The sequence below is a fragment of the Purpureocillium takamizusanense genome, chromosome 5 (genome assembly GCF_022605165.1).
Source record: "Purpureocillium takamizusanense chromosome 5, complete sequence".
NCBI lineage: Eukaryota > Fungi > Ascomycota > Sordariomycetes > Hypocreales > Ophiocordycipitaceae > Purpureocillium > Purpureocillium takamizusanense.
Genome location: NC_063072.1, coordinates 676459 through 693866, shown reverse-complemented (window position 1 = coordinate 693866; position 17408 = coordinate 676459). Strand labels below are relative to the sequence as shown.

Sequence of the window (17408 nt, the reverse complement as noted above, 5' to 3'; positions counted from 1 at the left end):
ACCTGCACTACGTATGCCAAACCCGACTTTATTTCAGACCGAGGCGACAACGTTCGTTTCCACTGTGCCGCAATCGACGAGGCGGGCATCCAAACCACTTTGGTGGGTGCCACATGGCTACCGCGCTCGGCGCGAAAATGGCGGGGTCGCGCAGAACAATGCCAACTTCCTCCCTTCAGCAGCTACCACCCCCCCACCATCCACCACCTCCAAGGCTCCGACCATGCCGCCCAAGCAGAAGGGCGGTGCCAAGGCCAACAATCCCGAGCCTCAAGGTTGGTTTGCTCGCGTCGGCTGCGGAGATTGAGCTAACCATTATTTAATGCGTAGCCCCCAGGCCCGTCATCGAGACCGTCCAGGACCGATCGCGCGTGCGCTTCTACCAGACCAACCCCGTCGAAAAGCGCTTCGAGGAAGTTGGCTTGCCCGGCCTGACCCCAGCCGAGAAGAAGACATACGTCCATTCGCGGCTTCTGCAGCCTGTCGCGCAGCACAAGGTCCCGTTGACAAACAAGACCGAGCGCGAGTTCTGGAAGCAGGTTACCAAGGAGGCTCTCCCTGTCCGCCGCCTCGCGAAGAGCTACAACTGGGGCGCAGACCGTAGTGGACGAGACTTTGGGTCGTACAAACTTGAGGAGTTCCAGCAGCGTAGCCTCAAGCAAGCTCGGCTGACGGCTCTCGACATCCTGCACCGCGGCTTTCTCGCAAAGAGAGACCTTGCACAGCGCCAAGGACTGAACTTGGACACCGAGGACATTGAGAACGAGAAGAAGAGGCGAAACGAGATGGCAGCTCTGAAGCGAGAACTCTACGGCGAAATTCCCGGGCCGCTGGCCAACGACCCTGAGTGGGATGACGTGATTCCCATACCCCAGAATGAACCAGAGGATGCCTTGGCCAAGATTGCCTATCCCGATGATTATGCGGAGGGTAAGTTTCACAAGTCTTGCACCTGAGGACCGTCCTGACTCTGGATAGCCGTTTCATACCTCCGCGCCGTCATGGCGGTTGAGGAATGCTCTCCTCGGTGTTTGCGGCTGACAGAGCTCGTCATATCCATGAACCCTGCGCACTACACTGTCTGGCTCTACCGCTTCAAGATCGTATCCACCCTGAAGCTGTCGGTGCCAGAGGAGATTCAGTGGCTGAATGAGGTCGCCTTGAACAACCTTAAGAACTACCAGATCTGGCATCACCGACAGCTGCTCTTGGATTATTACTATCCGACAATTGCCTCTGACGAGGATGCAGTCAAGAAACTGGGCAGGTCTGAGACAGAGTTCATCGCCACGATTCTCGCAGAGGACACCAAGAATTACCATGTCTGGTCCTACCGGCAGTACTTGGCCGAGAAGTTGGGTCTATGGACGCCGAGCGAGCTAGGCACCACGCAGAGCATGATTGAGGACGATGTTCGCAACAACTCGGCATGGGCGCATCGCTTCTTCTTGGTGTTTTCGGACCCCAAGGTGTCCACCCCAGATCTTCCACCAACGTCTCACGACCCCAAGGTACCCGATTCGATCATCGACAGAGAACTCGCCTACGCGAAAGAGAAGATTCTCCTGGCTCCGCAGAACCAATCAGGTTGGAACTACTTGCGGGGTGTCCTCGCCAAGGGAGGTCGCCCTGTCGTCGATGTGAGTGACTTTGCGGAGCAGTTCGTCACAGGACTTGGCCAGGACGACGAACAGGTCCAGAGCTCGCATGCCCTGGACCTCTTGGCGGACGTGTTCAAGGACAAGGGCGACAAGGACAAGGCGAAGCTGTGCCTGCAGAGGCTTCGGGAGAAATGGGATCCCGTGCGGGAGGGATACTGGAAGTACCGGGTGGCCGAGATGGACAAGTCCACGGTGTAGACGGATTGCGGCAGTATTGGGTACTACATGACTACCTAGTACTATGCACTTTGTTTGCCGAATCGAGCACTGTACCTAGCTTCCAAAACCTCGTCACCTCCTGTGTTTGTATTGAATAGGTTGCAGCCATGGCGTTTGGTGGTATTATCTTGGTGGCGCTGGAGCGACGTCCGCAAGGGACCCAAGCGCCCCACCCGAGCTGCACCAGACCCCTCGGCCTGCCTGGAGCTCCCACCTCCCACCTCTTCCTCCACTGTCTACCCCACCAGCTGCGCCGAAGGCCAACCTCCCTCATCATCATCGTCACCATATTTTTGCCCCTCCTCTCGTAACGTTACGTGACTCGCTGTCGTCACCGCCGAATCTCTTTCGCAGGAACACGCCGCAGGCAGTCGAGCCTCTGGATTGACCGCGGCAACCGTGAGCTCCACGGCAGCCAACGCGTGACATCCTCAGAGTCGCGCCTCCGCACGCCGCAGTTCACGGTTCGGTCGAGGGCGGCAAACAGCGAGCTCGTCAATCGCTCGCCCACCATGGCATCTCCAGCAGTACCCAATCCGCCGTCGCCCCAGGCGGTCATGGCTCACATCCGCAGACTGGGCGACGCGGACCCCGACTTCCGGTTCATGGCATTGAACGACTTGCTGCAGCTCCTAAACAACTCCAAGCCCGACTTCCTGCACCACGACTACAACATCGCAGCTCGGGCTGTTGATAGTGTCATTAAGACGCTCGATGACCAGAACAGCGAGGTCCAGAACTTGGCCATCAAGTGGTAAGCATCCAAAAGCTGACCTGGCTGCGCGGGAGCGTACTCAGCGCTGACCATCATGTGCTTCGCAGTCTAGGTCCGCTTGTGGGCAAGGTGCCCGCGACGATTCTCCCGCCCATGATTGACAAGCTGTCATCTTTGAAGCTTAAGAATGCTGTCGATAACACAGTCCCGTCTCTGGCTCTTCGTTCCGTTGTGACGGCCCTTCCCCGCCCCGTCCCGGGGTTGCCGGTCACGGCCGACGTCAAACATGCATACGAGGCCATCCATCGCGTCCTGATTCCGCGTCTCATCGGCCCTGGCTCCAAGACGCAGGTCCCAGACACCACTCTGGATCTCCCCACTGTCCCCACAGGGCTCTTGCAAGACGAGGACAGCATCAACGGGGAGGCGGTTGACGTCCTGATAGATCTGGTGCGCTGCTTTGGCCCTCTACTTCAATCTGTTGAAGTGGAAGCCACCGTTCAGGTGGTTATGCAGCTTCTGGAAAGCACCAAAGGCACCTCTGTTGTCAAGAAGCGGGCTGTGGTCGCCATATCCATGCTTGCAGTATATGTGACAGATGACCAGCTTGAGGATGTTATCCAACGTCTTACCTCGGGGCTCTCGCACGCCAGCACCAGTGCGGTGACGCGGAAACTATACATTGCTATTCTCGGCAGCATGGCTAGGTCGATTCCTACCCGATTTGGGCCTCACATTTCCATGACGGCGCGCTTCGTGCTGCAGGCACTGTCCGAAAGCGAGCTGGAGCAGCACATGGAGAAGATGAGCGACGGAGAAGACCTAGGGCAGGACTTCAACGAGATTCGCGAGTCCGCTCTTGTAGCTCTCGAGGCATTTTTGGCATCCTGCCCTCAGGAAATGCGGCAATTCACCGACGAAACAATCGCTTCCATTGTGCGATATGTCAAGTACGATCCCAACTACGCGGTCGATGATGATGAAGACATGGAGGTGGATGGCGACGATGAAGATGCCGACGACGACGACGACTTTGAAGAAGATGATGGGTTTGAAGACGACGACGACGACGCGAGCTGGAAAGTGCGAAGATGTGCCGTCAAGGCCATGTATACACTGATCGCGACTCGCGGGAGCGGAGATCTCCTCGACAACGGCGTGCTCTACGGCCACGCCGCACCGCTCCTTATCAAGCGCATCGACGAGCGGGAAGAGAATGTTCGTCTGGAAGTCATTTCCGCCCTCTCGCTCCTAATTCGCAAGACGGGCGAAGGCCTCCATATGACAGACCTTTCTTTGGACGAAACGGAAGCTGAGCCTGTTGGTCACATGCCACTCAGCCGTAAGAGAAGGAGGCAAAGCAGCGGCGGCAGCGCGAGCGCGTCGAGATTCATGGCCACGCCTGGGTTGACATCGCCAGTGCTGGAAAAGGTCCCCCCCACCGGCCCCCGCGCCGATTTGTCCCGCCTCATTCCCAGCATTGTCAAGGCCGGAACAAAGCAACTCAAGGCTAAGACGGTGCCAACGCGGCAATACATCATCAATATGTTCGACGACCTGGTATCAGTCCAACGAGGCGGCCTTTCTGACTACTTTGAGGATATCATTGGTCCCGTCACCGACGAAGCCAGGTCCGGCAGCCCCGTCAACGTTTCGTCGTCGCTTGCCTCGGCTGGTGGATCCTCGTCCGCGACTCCGAGCACGTTGCGTATTGCAGCGCTGAGACTGATCAGCGACATCTGCAAGACGCACTCTTCGTCAGTCCTACAGCCACATCTGTCCAAGATTGTCGCAGCTGTTACGGCAGCAGTTCATGATCGGTTCTACAAGATTTCGAGCGACGCGCTTCGCGCCGCCGAGGAAGTTGTTAAGACCATCACCCCTCCGCGCTCGCGAAATGCTGGCGTCAAGTACAAGGCAGAGCTGGAGAAGCTGTTCGAGGTTATTCTGGACCGGGGCGCCGCCAACGATGCCGATGCAGAAGTTCGACAGCGGGCAATCCACGCGCTCGGTGTGCTTGTATCTCGGACATCTTCGCCAGAAGGGTCCGAACTCCTGTCAGACGAGAAGCGCAAAGTGGCATTGGAAGTGCTCCGTGATCGACTTAAGAATGAGACGACTCGACTCGCTGCCGTGCGCGCGATAGACAATGTCGCTGCTTTTGCCGTCACGGCTGGCCAGCTCGACAAGGACTGGATGCAAAGCGTGGCTTTGGAGCTTTCTTCACAGCTGCGCAAAGCCAATCGGTCTCTTCGCGGCTCGAGCGTCGTGGCACTCAAGCACCTGGTCCTGTCCAAGGCCGCGCAGGGCCAACTCGAGCCTTCCACCATTCAAGGAGTAGTCACTGCGCTGATGCCCGCTGTTACCAACAGCGACACGCACCTGCTCGGCCCGGCACTGCTCATACTAGCCAGCATGGTACAGACCAATTCTACCCTGGTCGTCACGGACGACATGGTCGCCGCCCTCTGCCAGCTTCTCAAGTCTCACTTCGCTAGCATCGTGCTGGACCAGCTCCTTGAGCTCATGGATCGGGTCGGACAGAGTGGCACCGCCCAGCAGCTGATGCGCGGTCTTCTCAACGAGGTTAGTGTCCTCGGAGATCCATCTGTCGTCGGCAAGGTAATAGGCACGCTTCTGGTGACTGGTGACAAATCCACGGGCGTGTCTCTGGATAGCTTCATCTCCGAGCTGCAAACTAGTGCTCAGACTGGCGATGATGCTCGGGTCAGCCTCGCGCTCGCCGTGCTTGGAGAGGCAGGTTTCCGCCTCGGCGCGAAGTCGCCGCTGAAGCCAGATCTATTTCTTGCCCAGTTTCATGCCGAACCGGACAAGGTGTCCCTCGCTGCCGCCATCGCACTTGGACGAGCTGGGTCCGGCAACGTCTCTCAATTCCTCCCGATTATTCTTAAGACGATGCAGCAGGGCGGCAACACGCAGTATCTGCTCATCCAATCCATCAAAGAGGTTCTGCAGTCTATCCCTGTGCAGTCGACCGACCTGCGTGACTATGCCATTGCCATCTGGAACCAGCTCCTGATGGCCTCGGAGAACGCGGACAACCGGGTGGTGTGCGCTGAATGCGCTGGCCGGCTTGTGATTCTTGACCCCAGTATCTTCATGCCAAAACTTGAGGTAAGTTTGAGTTTTCTTCTACATCACACGCGTGTCATCGCATCGCTAACAGGAACAGACCCTGCTCAAGGACAAGTCTCCCGGAATTCGAGGCATGGCCGTGCAGGCCGTCCGTTACACTCTTCCAGAGAGCGATGAGGCATTCGACGCAATGCTCAAAGGAACACTAATCAACATGCTGCTTGTCATGCTGCAAGATTCGGATATGGAAATCCGGCGGCTGGCCATGTCGACGCTCAACTCAGCCGCACACAACAAGCCTGACCTGATCCTGCCCCATCTGGGCGAGCTGGTGCCGTTCGTGCTCAGCGAGTCAGTCATCAAGCCAGAACTAATCAAGGAAGTGCTTCTGGGTCCCTTCAAGCACCTAGTGGATGACGGGCTGGAAGTCCGCAAGGTATGTCATTGTTGGCTGGCGTTGTGAGATGCGAGACTAACGTGTCTTGCAGAGCGCATACGAGACCCTTTATGCATTGATGGAGACGGCATTCACCCGCATGAATAATATTGATTTTTATGACCGGGTAGTTGCGGGGTTGAGGGATGACAACGATATTCGCCAGCTGTGTAACCTCATGGTCACAAAGCTCATCGTCATCGACCCCGACGAAACGGCACGCAGGCTCGACTCGATTGCCGAGGCGTACCGTGGCGTTCTCTCGGTCAAGCTGAAGGAGAACGCCGTCAAGCAAGACATTGAGAAGCAGGAAGAGGCCAACAAGAGCGTGCTCCGCGTGACACTCTTGCTGGGTGATAAAATGAAGGCCATGACTGGAAATGCGGGCGCGGCCACATCCAACGCCGGCGGCGCCGGCGTGTGGACGCTGTACTGGGAATGGGTCAACAAGGAGTTCGAAAAGCAGCTCAAAGGGCTGCGAGAGGAGACGAAAGAGCTTCAGACGAGGATGGTTTGATGGTGAGAGTGTATTTTTGGCCGCCGATGATGATGACGATGAATACTGCATTTGCTCTCCGCGCTGACGCGTGACGTGTAAGTGTGGCAGGCCCGAGCTTCAGTGGCATCTGCCTTTGGAATTCTCGTATTTTATTTTATTTTATTTTTTATTTTTTTTTGGCTGGATCTCGATAGCCTGGCTCGGCCCTTGGTTAGAGCCTCCCTTGCGTGGCTGCTGGCAGCGTGAGACAGGAAGCAGACGTCGCGGCATAACGGCCCAATAACATGGTGTGGCGATGGCTTTATTGGTGCCATGGCAGCGCGGACGCACGAGATTCCAGAAAGAATGTGCGCCAGCGGTGTCTCGGAAAGTCAAAAGGCTCATAATAGGCAGCGCCACCGGCCAGCCGCACTTGGTCGGGGCACGGTGCGCTGTTGCTTCTGCCGATGAGGGAGGGGTTGAGAGCGTTCTAACGTTGACCACAGACCGGCCAGACGGCATCAGCCGCAGCCAGCCAGACAGACAGACAAACAAGCTTGCTTGTTTTCCCCAGCCCTGACGCACAACACGAGCTGTCGACCTCTTCGTCGTCGAGAGGTGGGGCCCACGAATAGCCGCGAATCAAAGGGAAGCCGCAGATGCGACGCCTCACTTGACCGCCCCTATTAATAGGGATGCCCGTGGCCTCATCACGATTGGGCACCACAGCCGAGGGTCTGGCTGGTCTGGACTGGAGCGTGCGGGCTGTGGGCGACGCCGTGGCGGCTCGTACCGACAAGTCTCAGCCCTATGGCTGGCAAACTGCCCACCCATATACTGAACATGCATAACAAACGCGTCGTCTCCCAGGACTGCAGTCCGCGTCGAGGCCGTCCGTGGGTGGTCGGACCCCAACGCCCCAGCCCTTCCAGCTAGCTGGGCTGGCTGCCGGTGCTCGGTACTTGAGAGGCTCTGAGCTGCCACACAGGATGCCTGGCCCCATGTGTTGTCGGACCAGGTACTTGCTTGTTAGTGACTGCACAGGTACAATTCCCGGAGTTGTTGGCATAGTCATCCTTCAATAGTATTAGCCAAACTTTCTAAGCTGACTGACGGCAGTTGCATATCTTGCATGTTGGCGAGGGGATCCCGGACATATTGATGCCTGGGTTTACTCAGGGGCACATATATGTAAGCGGCAAGCAGCATGACAGCCGCAGAGGAGCTGAAGCATCGTGGAGAGTCCTGATTTGCGCAGTTCTCGCGTAGGAGTATACAACTGTCGCCATGCGATGCAGGGACAGGCAGGCAACGACAGGCAGACAAACTGCGCGTGGCTTGCTGCCGGCTGATGAGGCTTCTGCGGGCAGGGATGTCGGGTTCAAGCCTTGACCTCCAGTCCTTCCGCCCAGACTCTCGGGCCCTCTCAGTCAGTCATCGACGACGACCGACGAGCCGTTTCTGCACGGTCCAGTCCCCACGGGCAAAGAAGGGCGGCGGCGGAGAGGGGAGTGGGGGAGGGGCGCAGACAACGACTCCCCAAGGCGGCGGAACAAACCGTCGATGGGCAGAGAAAGTGAAGACTACGAGGCTCGATTGGACACACTGCTGCAAGCCGACCCCAATAGCTGGATGCCCAAGTCAACCTTGTCTTGGATCTCGGCGCGCTTCCTAGCCAGTCGACGGGCACGGGCAGGCAAAATGAGGGAGACGCCAGCTAGGCACACGAGAGCATCAGCTGGAGGCAGCTACTAGCCCCATGCCACGCGAGGCATACCGGGCGAGAGCTATTCATGGACACGCGGGGCGTGTAGGGCGTGGAACGACGGGGACGATGAGGACGAGGACAAGGACGAGGACCTCCCTACCTACCGATGGGCGTCATCCGCCTGGTAGAGGCTGTACACACCACGAACAGCTGCATCGGGGGAGTAGATGCGAAGCGTTCGGCGGTGATGGTTGGGCAAACCGCTCGACACCAGCGGCAGGCTACACTTGGCAGCAAGGCAAGGCTCCCATCTCTCTCTCCTCTCTCCCCTTCTCTCTATCTATTTCGTGTTCAAGTGAGAGCCGCGAAACTTTCTATAAATTGGCTCTCCTCCTCGCCGTCTGTCCTCGAGAATATTCCCACTCATCCACAGAAACATCCATCAAAGAGCCCACAGGCACACAAGAGCCACTTATCACAGTCGCTTCTTTCTCTCTCAAGTCTACGAAAGCTTTTTACAACTTCTCATCAGACTTTTGTTGAAAAGAACCCTCGTTCACACACACAACATACGCAAAACGTTCAATATGCGCTTCCTCGCCCTCATCGCTCCCCTTATCGGCCTCGCCGCCGCCGTGCCCGCCGCTGCGCCCGACGCTGATAAGCCCAGCAAGGTCAAGATCCGCGGCGTGAGCCTGCTCGGCAGCGGCTGCCCTCCCGGCAGCGCCGACGTCCAGGTCGACGCGACCGGCACCCTCTTCGAGGCGACCTTCTCGCAGTACGAGGTGCAGACTGGTCCGGGCACCAAGGCCATCGACTGGCGCAGAAACTGCAAGCTCACGCTCAACATGGAGTTTAACTCTGGTTTCCAGTATGTTGTGTTTTCTGCTCCCCTTTCCTTACGCCCCGCCCCCCCAAAAGCGCTGCTGGGCTGCTACCAGACCGCTTTTGTCCTCCCTCCCCCATCATGAGGTTCCAATAAGCTAATCACCCCGATGCTACTTAGGTTCTCTATCCTTGACACCGACATGATCGGCTTTGCGGAGATCCCCAAGGGCGCCAAGGGCCAGTGCACCAACGTCTTCTCGTTCACCGGCAGCCCCAACAACCAGGTCACCTATGCCATCAACCTCCCGGGCAAGTGGAGCGGCCCCTTCGACCTCCGCTCCCGCGCGGGCATCGAGTCGTGGTCTCCCTGCGGCGGCAGCACTGCGATCCTCAACATGAACACTGCCTGCAACCTCAGCCCCACCCACCTTCCCGCCCTCATTGCTGTAAGTCTCTTCTTCACGCCCTTCTCCTGTTCCTCCTCCGTGTTGTGTTGTGGCGTTGTTCCCATCCATCCATCCATCCATCCGGAGTCAAACAATCGCTGACAATACCACTCCCTCCAGGTCGACCACATCAGCGGCAAGCTCAAGGTCAAGTTCGCCGTCAAGTGGCGCCACTGCCGCAAGTAAACATCGCGACCTGGTATCGTGACTACCGTGCCCGCTGCGCACGCCTAGACACGCGATCCCAGTTTCGCCGCCGACGACATGATCTCGGGAAGACGCAGGCCCTGGGGGCTCTCGTCACGACTGGACGTAGAAGGAATTTCGGGAAGCCAGGGGTTGGTCGGCGGGTTAGGAGACGACCGTTTGAGTTTTTATGTCGATTCGATGCTTTGAAATTGATCTCACGTCACTCCTTTTCTTCACACTTTTTTCCGCTTGGGGGGTTCCTCGCTAGATTCCTGTTCGACTAAGCTTTCAAACCACTCCCTTAGCTATAGGCTAATCGAATCTTTGCTGTGGAAGAATTGATCAACACGTGACAAGATATCGTGAATGGTTTTATCGTCTCAACGAAGAAAAGGTTTTTCCAGCTCGCTTAATGATATGAAGAGGCATCGGCAAGAAAGCCAGTGAGACCCCGAGCGGACTGCTGGAACCTTGCATAGTAGGTCTCCCTTGAACCCATGACCCACCATCAGACCGGCGAGCCAAAGTCGCAAACAAGTGCCCAACCAGTACGGCCACGCATGCGGGCTCCAGCCTATAAGTGGCCGCTGAAGCTATCTATTTGGTATCTAGAAACCCTGCCGACGGCCTGTCGAGCTTGACTGCGGGGTTCTCGTGTAGACAAGGGGTGGTGATGGCCTCAACTGCGTAATGCGCTACGCAATGGCCGACACAAGAATCTTGGTATGGTATACGGCCACTACTGAGCAACGTTCAGGGCCCGCACAGCATTCATGGCCACACGTCAAAGGTTATTAGCTACTCGTACACAACAAGCTCAGAATACCTTCCCCTTGCGAAGACGACCGTTTGGTTCTCACCGCTTCGCGGATGAAGCGCTGGCGCACCCGTCAGGAGCCCATTGATGGACCGCCAGTCCTTTGTCCACTCCCGCCCGTTAAACTCCCTCAGGTAGACCGCGTTGTCGGTTCCTTGTATAGCCACGGCTATGTGCTTGTTGTCCCACGTCACTACGTCTGGTCTCGCAGCCGTAGCTCCGCCCAAGTTGCGCCATGACCACCATCGGATCCCATCAAAGCTCCTATGTAGGACCTCGTTCCTTGGCCCTCGGATGAAGATGTCTAGTCGGTTGGGCATCGTGGAGACCGCTTGGATGTCGTCCAGGGCGACGCCGCTGAGGTTGTACCAATTCTGATCAGACAGGTATAGGTGAGAAACGTCCCACCCCTTGTGGAAGACGGAGTTGTCGGGTCCGCGAATGAAGACGTCGAGTCTCTGCGGCCCCCAACTAACTACCTTAGGGCTGCCGATGGCAACACCGCCAATGTTGTACCAGCCGCTCCAGTACTCTCCATTCCACGAGTTGTGGTAGATGTGGCTATCGACGCCTCGGCCGACTAAATCAATCCTGTCGGTAGCCCAGGAGACGGCCGATATGTCTCCAACAAAGAGCCCCCCGAGCGATGTCCAGCGCTGCCAGGAGTCGCCATCATACCACTGGTGCCAGCATTCGTTGCCTATTCCTACCCCGAAGAGGTCAATGCGCGGCGCGCCCCATGACACGGCTGCCACGTTGCCGTATATGGTGCCTCCAAGATTTTCGTACATTGCCTGGGCAGGCAACCAGGGAGAGCCCGTGCCTTCCTTCTGCCATTTGTGATGGATGCTGTTGCTCCCTCCACGAACGAAAACATCTACCCTCGCGGGTGCCCACGACACTACCGCAGGGCGGTCTGCGTGATCGTTAGCTTCCATTGATCATTGTCTAGAAGAGGATTGACAGCGCGTTTTGGAAGATGATCTCACCAGAGAATGAGCCTCCAAGGTTCGCCCATTGCGGATCCAGTGGTTTTAGACGAGCTCCGATGATTGGAGAATCAAGTGCTGCAAAGGCAGCAGAAGAAATGAAGACAATTTGCAGTATGATGAGTTTCAGCATCTGGGTTGACATGATCACTTGATTCGGGATACTGGTGAGACTACCAATGTTCATAAGTCTTTGTGTTTTATAATGGAATAGAGTGATAGATCCGGATCGCTCGCTACTGCCATGCCAAGGCCGACAACAGCCTCTCCCGTGGCCAATGTCGTTATACTAGAGGCATATTGGCCCTGGACATGGTAATTTTTCCGTTATAACAGGGACTTCAGAACCTTAAATCAACCTAGGATTTGTTGACGACGTAAGCCAAGAACGGTGGGAAATGGCATGCCTCCTTCGTCCTTGTTGACCAATGCATACAGGCACAGATCGGCAGCAATTTTTTAGTTCCCCAATATTTCTTCAAGACCACATAGACTAATAATGGCATCGACTTGATAGGGATCGTAGATGTCAATTCAGTCTCGTTTCACTTACGGTCAATCACAACCCACAGAGCTGTATTTGGGCGTGGTACAATGAGTCAGTGCAGGATCATCTATGGTCTTGGCTTTGAGGTTCAGATGATCCAACAAGAAAAACTCAGACGCTTTGTGGATTCCTGTAGCCAAGTGCGTCATTTACTTGACCGACATCATACCAGACGTCGAACTTGCTGAAAAGGCCTTGCGTAAGCGAACGCAGTCTCAACCGTTGAGGCTTCGACACTTTATTAGTGAGGCTATGTGGAGCAGTTGCAAGGGGGAATTCAACCTTAACTACGTGAGTTATATAATTTGATGGGGACGATAAAGCTCGGAAACATGCTCGTTTTCTATACTCAATGCCATAGAGGCATGCCGGCTACGGACGGATGGTGTCTAGTTCATGTCCCAGCTCCCTCTTCTGCTGCAATTGAGTATGTCTTCTCACGTCATGCCAATTTTGACTCCATGTTCTCGTGACCACGATTCCTCGTCCGTCAACCAAACTCTTATCACTTCCCGAGTCTTTGAGCTGCCAGAATCGGTTGTCGCTTTGTGATCGCCGACTGCCGGCTCGCTCTCGGGATTTAGGTTGCGAATTATATCCGGAGGGGTTCGTGTTCGAGCTGCCGTCGTATTGGACCCGTGACGCTGCTACACGGCCGCGGATAAAGACTGCAAAGGATGGTAGACAGCCAACAACAATAGCTAATAAGTCGGATGACGACGTTAGCACTCTCCAGTCGACACGTTGATGATCATCGAGTCGGGTGTACGTACCGACTGCTCCCTCGATCCCCGCCCACTGTACGTTCAAGGTCAGCTCAGTACATGTGCTTGACAATCGGCGCAACGGCGTGATAGATATTCATTAATTTACATACCAGCATGAGCCATGTTGTGCTGACTTGACCTGAGCTTGTGCTCGACTCCAAGGAGACACTGCGTATGATGGCAGTGACCATGGTAAGGATGCCAACAACGAAGACAAGGCCGATGCTGATCTTTTCGACGAGAGATATCTTCAAGTTCCAGAGCACCCGGATGGGCACAGCCATAACTGCTCCGGTCAGTCACATGCAAGGAGTCAGGAGGGGCGACGTGGAGTCTGGGAGAATTACTCAATAGGTCTGTCGCCAAATCTGCACCCAGGCTGAACCACAGACTGATCTCCTTTGCTCTAGCATCCCGGGGTGTTGCGCACTCCCCAGCCGTGAACCAGGCATGCATGGAAGAGCAGCTGGTGAAGTTGCTCACGCAGCATCCGATGAACGTCAGGATCGAGAAGACGAGCACCGCCCACCAGATCTTGTTGTATAGCGGCAGTCCGTCCGTGAGTCTCTTGAACATGAACAGCAAGCTCCATTTGACCGCCCACAACGTCAACCAGAAGAATAGCTGGACGACGAAAAACTCTCTCAACATGACCTTCAAGTCATTCGGTAGACTGGGGTACGGCTGCATCTGCCCCGCCGTTATCGCCATGACGTTGAAGAAGGTCGGGATCGTGGCGAGGTACAGTGCGGCGGTGATGGCGAAAGATGCGATGGCGAGGTACATGAAGACATCCTCCATCTCTAGAGGGATCGTGCGGATCTTGTACCATCGCGCGCCAGTCCGTAGGACCACGAACACGATCGCGACGCAAAGACATGCTACAAGACCATGCTGCGAATTGTTAGCCGCTCCATCATCCCGTGAACAAAAGCCGTGCTTGCGTTCCACTGCTCGTTCAAGCCAGGAACTTACCTCATCCGTCGTGCGGGAGATGTTCTGAGACACCATGGCCGGTGATGCGTGTGTGATCCACGCACACAGCACGGGACACGGACTCGAGGACTGCCGACGGGTCGAGAGTCTAACCGTGCCGCACGGCACACGGCGTGAATCTCGGAAACCACGAGGTAATTATGGATGTCGGGTAGCAGATCGGGCTCCACGTGATGGACACTAAGAAACAGAGTCTTTTGTGTCCTCGGCGCCAGCCATTCTTCCAAGCGAGCGCAATACGAAGCAAGCCCCTTCCTTGGGTTGCTAGATCGACAAGCCCGAGACGTGGCGCCTGCCAGACAGGGCATCCTTCCCATCTCATACAAGCCTGGCAGAATTTCAGAACTACATGTCATTACTTGCTGGGGCCGTTCGATAAATGGCTGCCAGATAGTTGACCGTTCGTTTCGTTGTCCTGCAGCCTGTGTTGATATGACTCTGATCCTCTGGACTTTCATGTTGCAAAAGAAACAGACATGAGGAGCCGGTCCATCGTTTGGAGTCACAAACCCTTTCCTAAATTTATTTCTGCCGGCAATTGTTCAGCCGCCCCCCAAGAACTCACTGCCATCATTCTGCTGCCAGGGCCGAACGCCTGTACAGCCTGTCTGTCACATTATGGCGTTCAGTCCGGTTACATGCCTTGTTGCTAGTGGCCGCCACACGGGCGGAGCAGAAACCCATCGACCAGTCTCTCGCTCTCTGCCTCTGCCGCAACACGCTTGTCAGAATCTGACAGTCGAAAGGATGGACAATCGGGTCCGGCCCTTGATGCGACGGCCGGTTGTCCCAAGCCAGCTAGCGGCAACACACGATGGATGACAAGCCCGCCACCCCGGCTGGGGCCCCCGGCCCGACCCCGGTGTTCCCTTCCCCTCAGCCCAAACCTAGCCGGGAAAATCGTCCCGTTGATGGGCTGCGTCTTGCTTTCTTAGCGAGCCCAGTGTGCAAATTGCGGCCACCACCGGAAACAGCGGCCCCCCGGGACGAGGGGAAGTCGCGCAACCGCACCATGTCCATCACCAGACTGCAGGCGGGCTTGATAAAGCTTCAGAACAGGCCCGGTGCCCACCAATAATTACTACTACACACAAGCAGCCCCCCCTCCCCTCCTTCTCAATCCTGCAGGTGTGTGTTCCAGGAGCTGCATCTTCATTCTGTAGCTTGTCCTGATTTGGGCACCACAAGTATCAAGATGCGCCTCCTCAGTCTTGCCCTGCCTGTCCTGCTGAGGCTGGGCTTCGCCCGCGCAACCTTTACCCTAAACCAGGTCGAAGATCAGATCTCGTCATATTTGGACCAAAACGAGACGATCGCAGAGCGGTCTCTTTCGCAGATTGGCTGCTCGGTTGCCGTAAGAAAGCCTCTCCCATTGATTGATGGGGTTCCCCGTCGCTATCACCAGACGTTTGTGCTGACCGCCGTCCGTCGCAGTGTGGCTTCCTCTCATTCACCCTGCCAAAGAGGCTCTCATACCCTGACACGCCAAACTACGAGTTCGAGGAGTCGAGGTATTGGTCGCAGCAGCAGGCGCTCACGAGACCGTCGTGCCGCTTTTCCCCGGCCTCGGCAGAGGAGGTGTCTCTCGCCGTCTTGACCCTGCGCCTCACCCAGTGCAAGTTTGCCGTTAAGAGCGGCGGCCATGCTGCCTTCTCCGGCGCCTCCAACATCAAAGACGGATTGACCATTGACCTGATCAACCTCAACAAGATTGTCCTCTCGGCCGACCAGAAGCAGACGTCTGTGGGCGCCGGCAACGTCTGGTACGACGTGTTCAAGTACCTCACGCCCAAGGGTCTGACTGTCATCGGAGGGAGAGTCTCGGCCATTGGCGTCGGCGGCTTGACGCTGGGCGGAGGCATCTCCTTTTTCTCTGCCCGGTATGGATGGGCGTGCGACAACGTCAACAACTTCCAGGTGAGCCTCTCATCAAATTCCATGTACAAACACACACACACACACACACACACGTCTCTATTATACGGGGGCGACCCGAAGCACTGACTGACATGGGAGGGTGCTAGGTCGTGCTCGCAGATGGATCCATTCGCGATGTCAGCTACTCATCCTCCTACTCGGACCTGTACTGGGCTCTTCGCGGAGGCGGCAACAACTTCGGCATCGTGACGCGCTTCGACCTCGCCACCTACCCGCAGGGCGACCTTTGGGCAGGCGCAAAGACCTTCCTCTACACCAACGAGACGGCCGCCGCCGTGAACAACGCGTTCTACTATCTTGCTGTCAACGGCCCGTCCGATCCTTATGCGCAGACCATCGTCGCGTACGCGTACGCCCAGGCGCAGGGCGTGTTTGTTATTGCCACGGATCTCCAATACGGCAAGCCCGTTGCGAACCCGCCCATCTTCCAAAACTTCACGTCGATCCCCGGCGCCATTGCCGACACTCTTCGCGTGACCGACCTTCCCGGCCTGACGATTGAGTTCAACAACACCAACCCTGGCGGCTTTCGGTATGGCGTACCCCCCTACCCCTAACCTTGACATAAAAATGCATGGAACCCACTGAACGGCACTGACTCGGGTAATGTGGAATAGACAATCGTACTGGACTTACACGGTGGGCAATGATCCCGATCTGATGGCAGAGATGGTCGCTGCCTACATGGACGAGGTCAACAAGATCAAGGACGCTCCAGGGCTCGTCCCTTCAGCCGTGTACCAGCCCATCACCACGGGCATGACTTCCCACTTTTCGAAGAATGGCGGAAACCCGCTTGGGCTCGCTGGCAAAGGTCCCTTCAACGGTATGCATTTTATCCTTTACAAGTTAATGCTCCTTTCTGTTCTCGTCACTGACGCATGCCAAAGTCGTCAACATTGCCATCTCCTGGTCCAATGCCGCCGACGACGCTCGCGTCCTCGCTGCGGGAAAGAACATAGTCGATAGGGCCGTTGCCGCGGCCAGGGCTCGGGGCCTGGACCAGCCGTTCCTGTACCAGAACTACGCCTCGCAGCAGCAAAATGTCTTCGCTTCTTACGGGAGCGACAACCTCGCTAGGCTGAGAGCCATTAGTTCCAAGTACGACCCTGCCAAGGTGTGGCAGAAGCTGCAGCCGGGATACTTTAAGCTCGGCTAATCCAGATACTATTCACAATATAATCTCAGTAATGTCGCCGTCATGGAAACACTAGGCTGAACATCGCTGCAGTGTGTACTATAGACTGTACATGTAGGCCATTTTCGAGATCTCCCCAACACCATCCGTGTCTTGGTCCATCGGGCTGATGGGAGTGCTGTGGCCTGCTTACCTACAAAATCCATTGATTCGACCTGAACTTGTCCCTTCTGCCTGCAAAGCGATGACCTAAATGAACTGCCACCGAGGATCAGGTGGCAGTACTGGGGACGCGACTCTGACGCTGGAAAACACGTCGGATCATGTGGAGGAGCAGGACGTTGTTGAATGCCATCATGTGCGGCACGACTACAAAGGGGCGACGCTTTACCCTCCACTTCAGCCCGGGCCAAAACATGATGTTTTACCACGTCGGGGAC

The 17408-nt window shown here is 56.3% G+C and overlaps 6 protein-coding genes across 7 annotated transcripts; 4 read left to right on the top strand and 2 right to left on the bottom strand.

Annotated features, from left to right (window-relative positions):
- Position 1: 1 nt before the first annotated feature.
- On the top strand, positions 2-1894 carry HAT1_2 (Histone acetyltransferase). Of its 2 annotated transcripts, XM_047987114.1 has the most exons (4): positions 2-102; positions 180-275; positions 331-930; positions 979-1894. In XM_047987114.1, exons 2-4 carry the CDS (start codon positions 224-226, stop codon positions 1857-1859), a joined length of 1533 nt encoding a protein of 510 aa, XP_047843098.1. In that variant the 5' UTR covers positions 2-102; positions 180-223; the 3' UTR covers positions 1860-1894. The 2 variants fall into 2 exon arrangements, with proteins under 2 accessions (XP_047843098.1, XP_047843099.1); XM_047987115.1 differs by having other exon boundaries at positions 2-275.
- Positions 1895-2138: 244 nt separating this feature from the next.
- On the top strand, positions 2139-6776 carry JDV02_005795 (uncharacterized protein). The gene is made up of 4 exons (XM_047987113.1): positions 2139-2634; positions 2703-5730; positions 5789-6127; positions 6180-6776. Exons 1-4 carry the CDS (start codon positions 2393-2395, stop codon positions 6642-6644), a joined length of 4074 nt encoding a protein of 1357 aa, XP_047843097.1. The 5' UTR covers positions 2139-2392; the 3' UTR covers positions 6645-6776.
- A 2124-nt stretch (positions 6777-8900) lies between these two features.
- Positions 8901-9773, top strand: JDV02_005794 (uncharacterized protein; the record flags this gene model as incomplete). Its single annotated transcript, XM_047987112.1, has 3 exons — positions 8901-9184; positions 9320-9587; positions 9708-9773. The coding sequence occupies 3 exons, from the start codon at positions 8901-8903 to the stop codon at positions 9771-9773; spliced, it is 618 nt and encodes a 205-aa protein (XP_047843096.1).
- An 801-nt stretch (positions 9774-10574) lies between these two features.
- JDV02_005793 (uncharacterized protein) lies at positions 10575-11384 on the bottom strand (the record flags this gene model as incomplete). Its single annotated transcript, XM_047987111.1, has 1 exon — positions 10575-11384. The coding sequence occupies one exon, from the start codon at positions 11382-11384 to the stop codon at positions 10575-10577; it is 810 nt and encodes a 269-aa protein (XP_047843095.1).
- Positions 11385-12946: 1562 nt separating this feature from the next.
- Positions 12947-13907, bottom strand: JDV02_005792 (uncharacterized protein; the record flags this gene model as incomplete). The annotated part of the gene is made up of 3 exons (XM_047987110.1): positions 12947-13182; positions 13244-13790; positions 13872-13907. 3 exons carry the CDS (start codon positions 13905-13907, stop codon positions 12947-12949), a joined length of 819 nt encoding a protein of 272 aa, XP_047843094.1.
- A 1012-nt stretch (positions 13908-14919) lies between these two features.
- Positions 14920-16989, top strand: JDV02_005791 (uncharacterized protein; the record flags this gene model as incomplete). The annotated part of the gene is made up of 6 exons (XM_047987109.1): positions 14920-15020; positions 15081-15246; positions 15327-15809; positions 15917-16362; positions 16448-16656; positions 16721-16989. Exons 2-6 carry the CDS (start codon positions 15088-15090, stop codon positions 16987-16989), a joined length of 1566 nt encoding a protein of 521 aa, XP_047843093.1. The 5' UTR covers positions 14920-15020; positions 15081-15087.
- Between the last annotated feature and the right edge of the window lie 419 nt (positions 16990-17408).

Excerpts from the sequence above, each read along its gene's own strand:
- HAT1_2 (XM_047987115.1), top strand. The coding sequence starts at position 14 with ATGCCAAACCCGACTTTATTTCAGACCGAGGCGACAACGTTCGTTTCC. Across the intron at positions 276-330 it reads CAACAATCCCGAGCCTCAAG|CCCCCAGGCCCGTCATCGAG; the intron begins GTTGGTTTGCTC and ends TTTAATGCGTAG. Across the intron at positions 931-978 it reads TCCCGATGATTATGCGGAGG|CCGTTTCATACCTCCGCGCC; the intron begins GTAAGTTTCACA and ends GACTCTGGATAG.
- JDV02_005795 (XM_047987113.1), top strand. The coding sequence starts at position 2,393 with ATGGCATCTCCAGCAGTACCCAATCCGCCGTCGCCCCAGGCGGTCATG. Across the intron at positions 2,635-2,702 it reads CAGAACTTGGCCATCAAGTG|TCTAGGTCCGCTTGTGGGCA; the intron begins GTAAGCATCCAA and ends TGTGCTTCGCAG. Across the intron at positions 5,731-5,788 it reads TCTTCATGCCAAAACTTGAG|ACCCTGCTCAAGGACAAGTC; the intron begins GTAAGTTTGAGT and ends TAACAGGAACAG.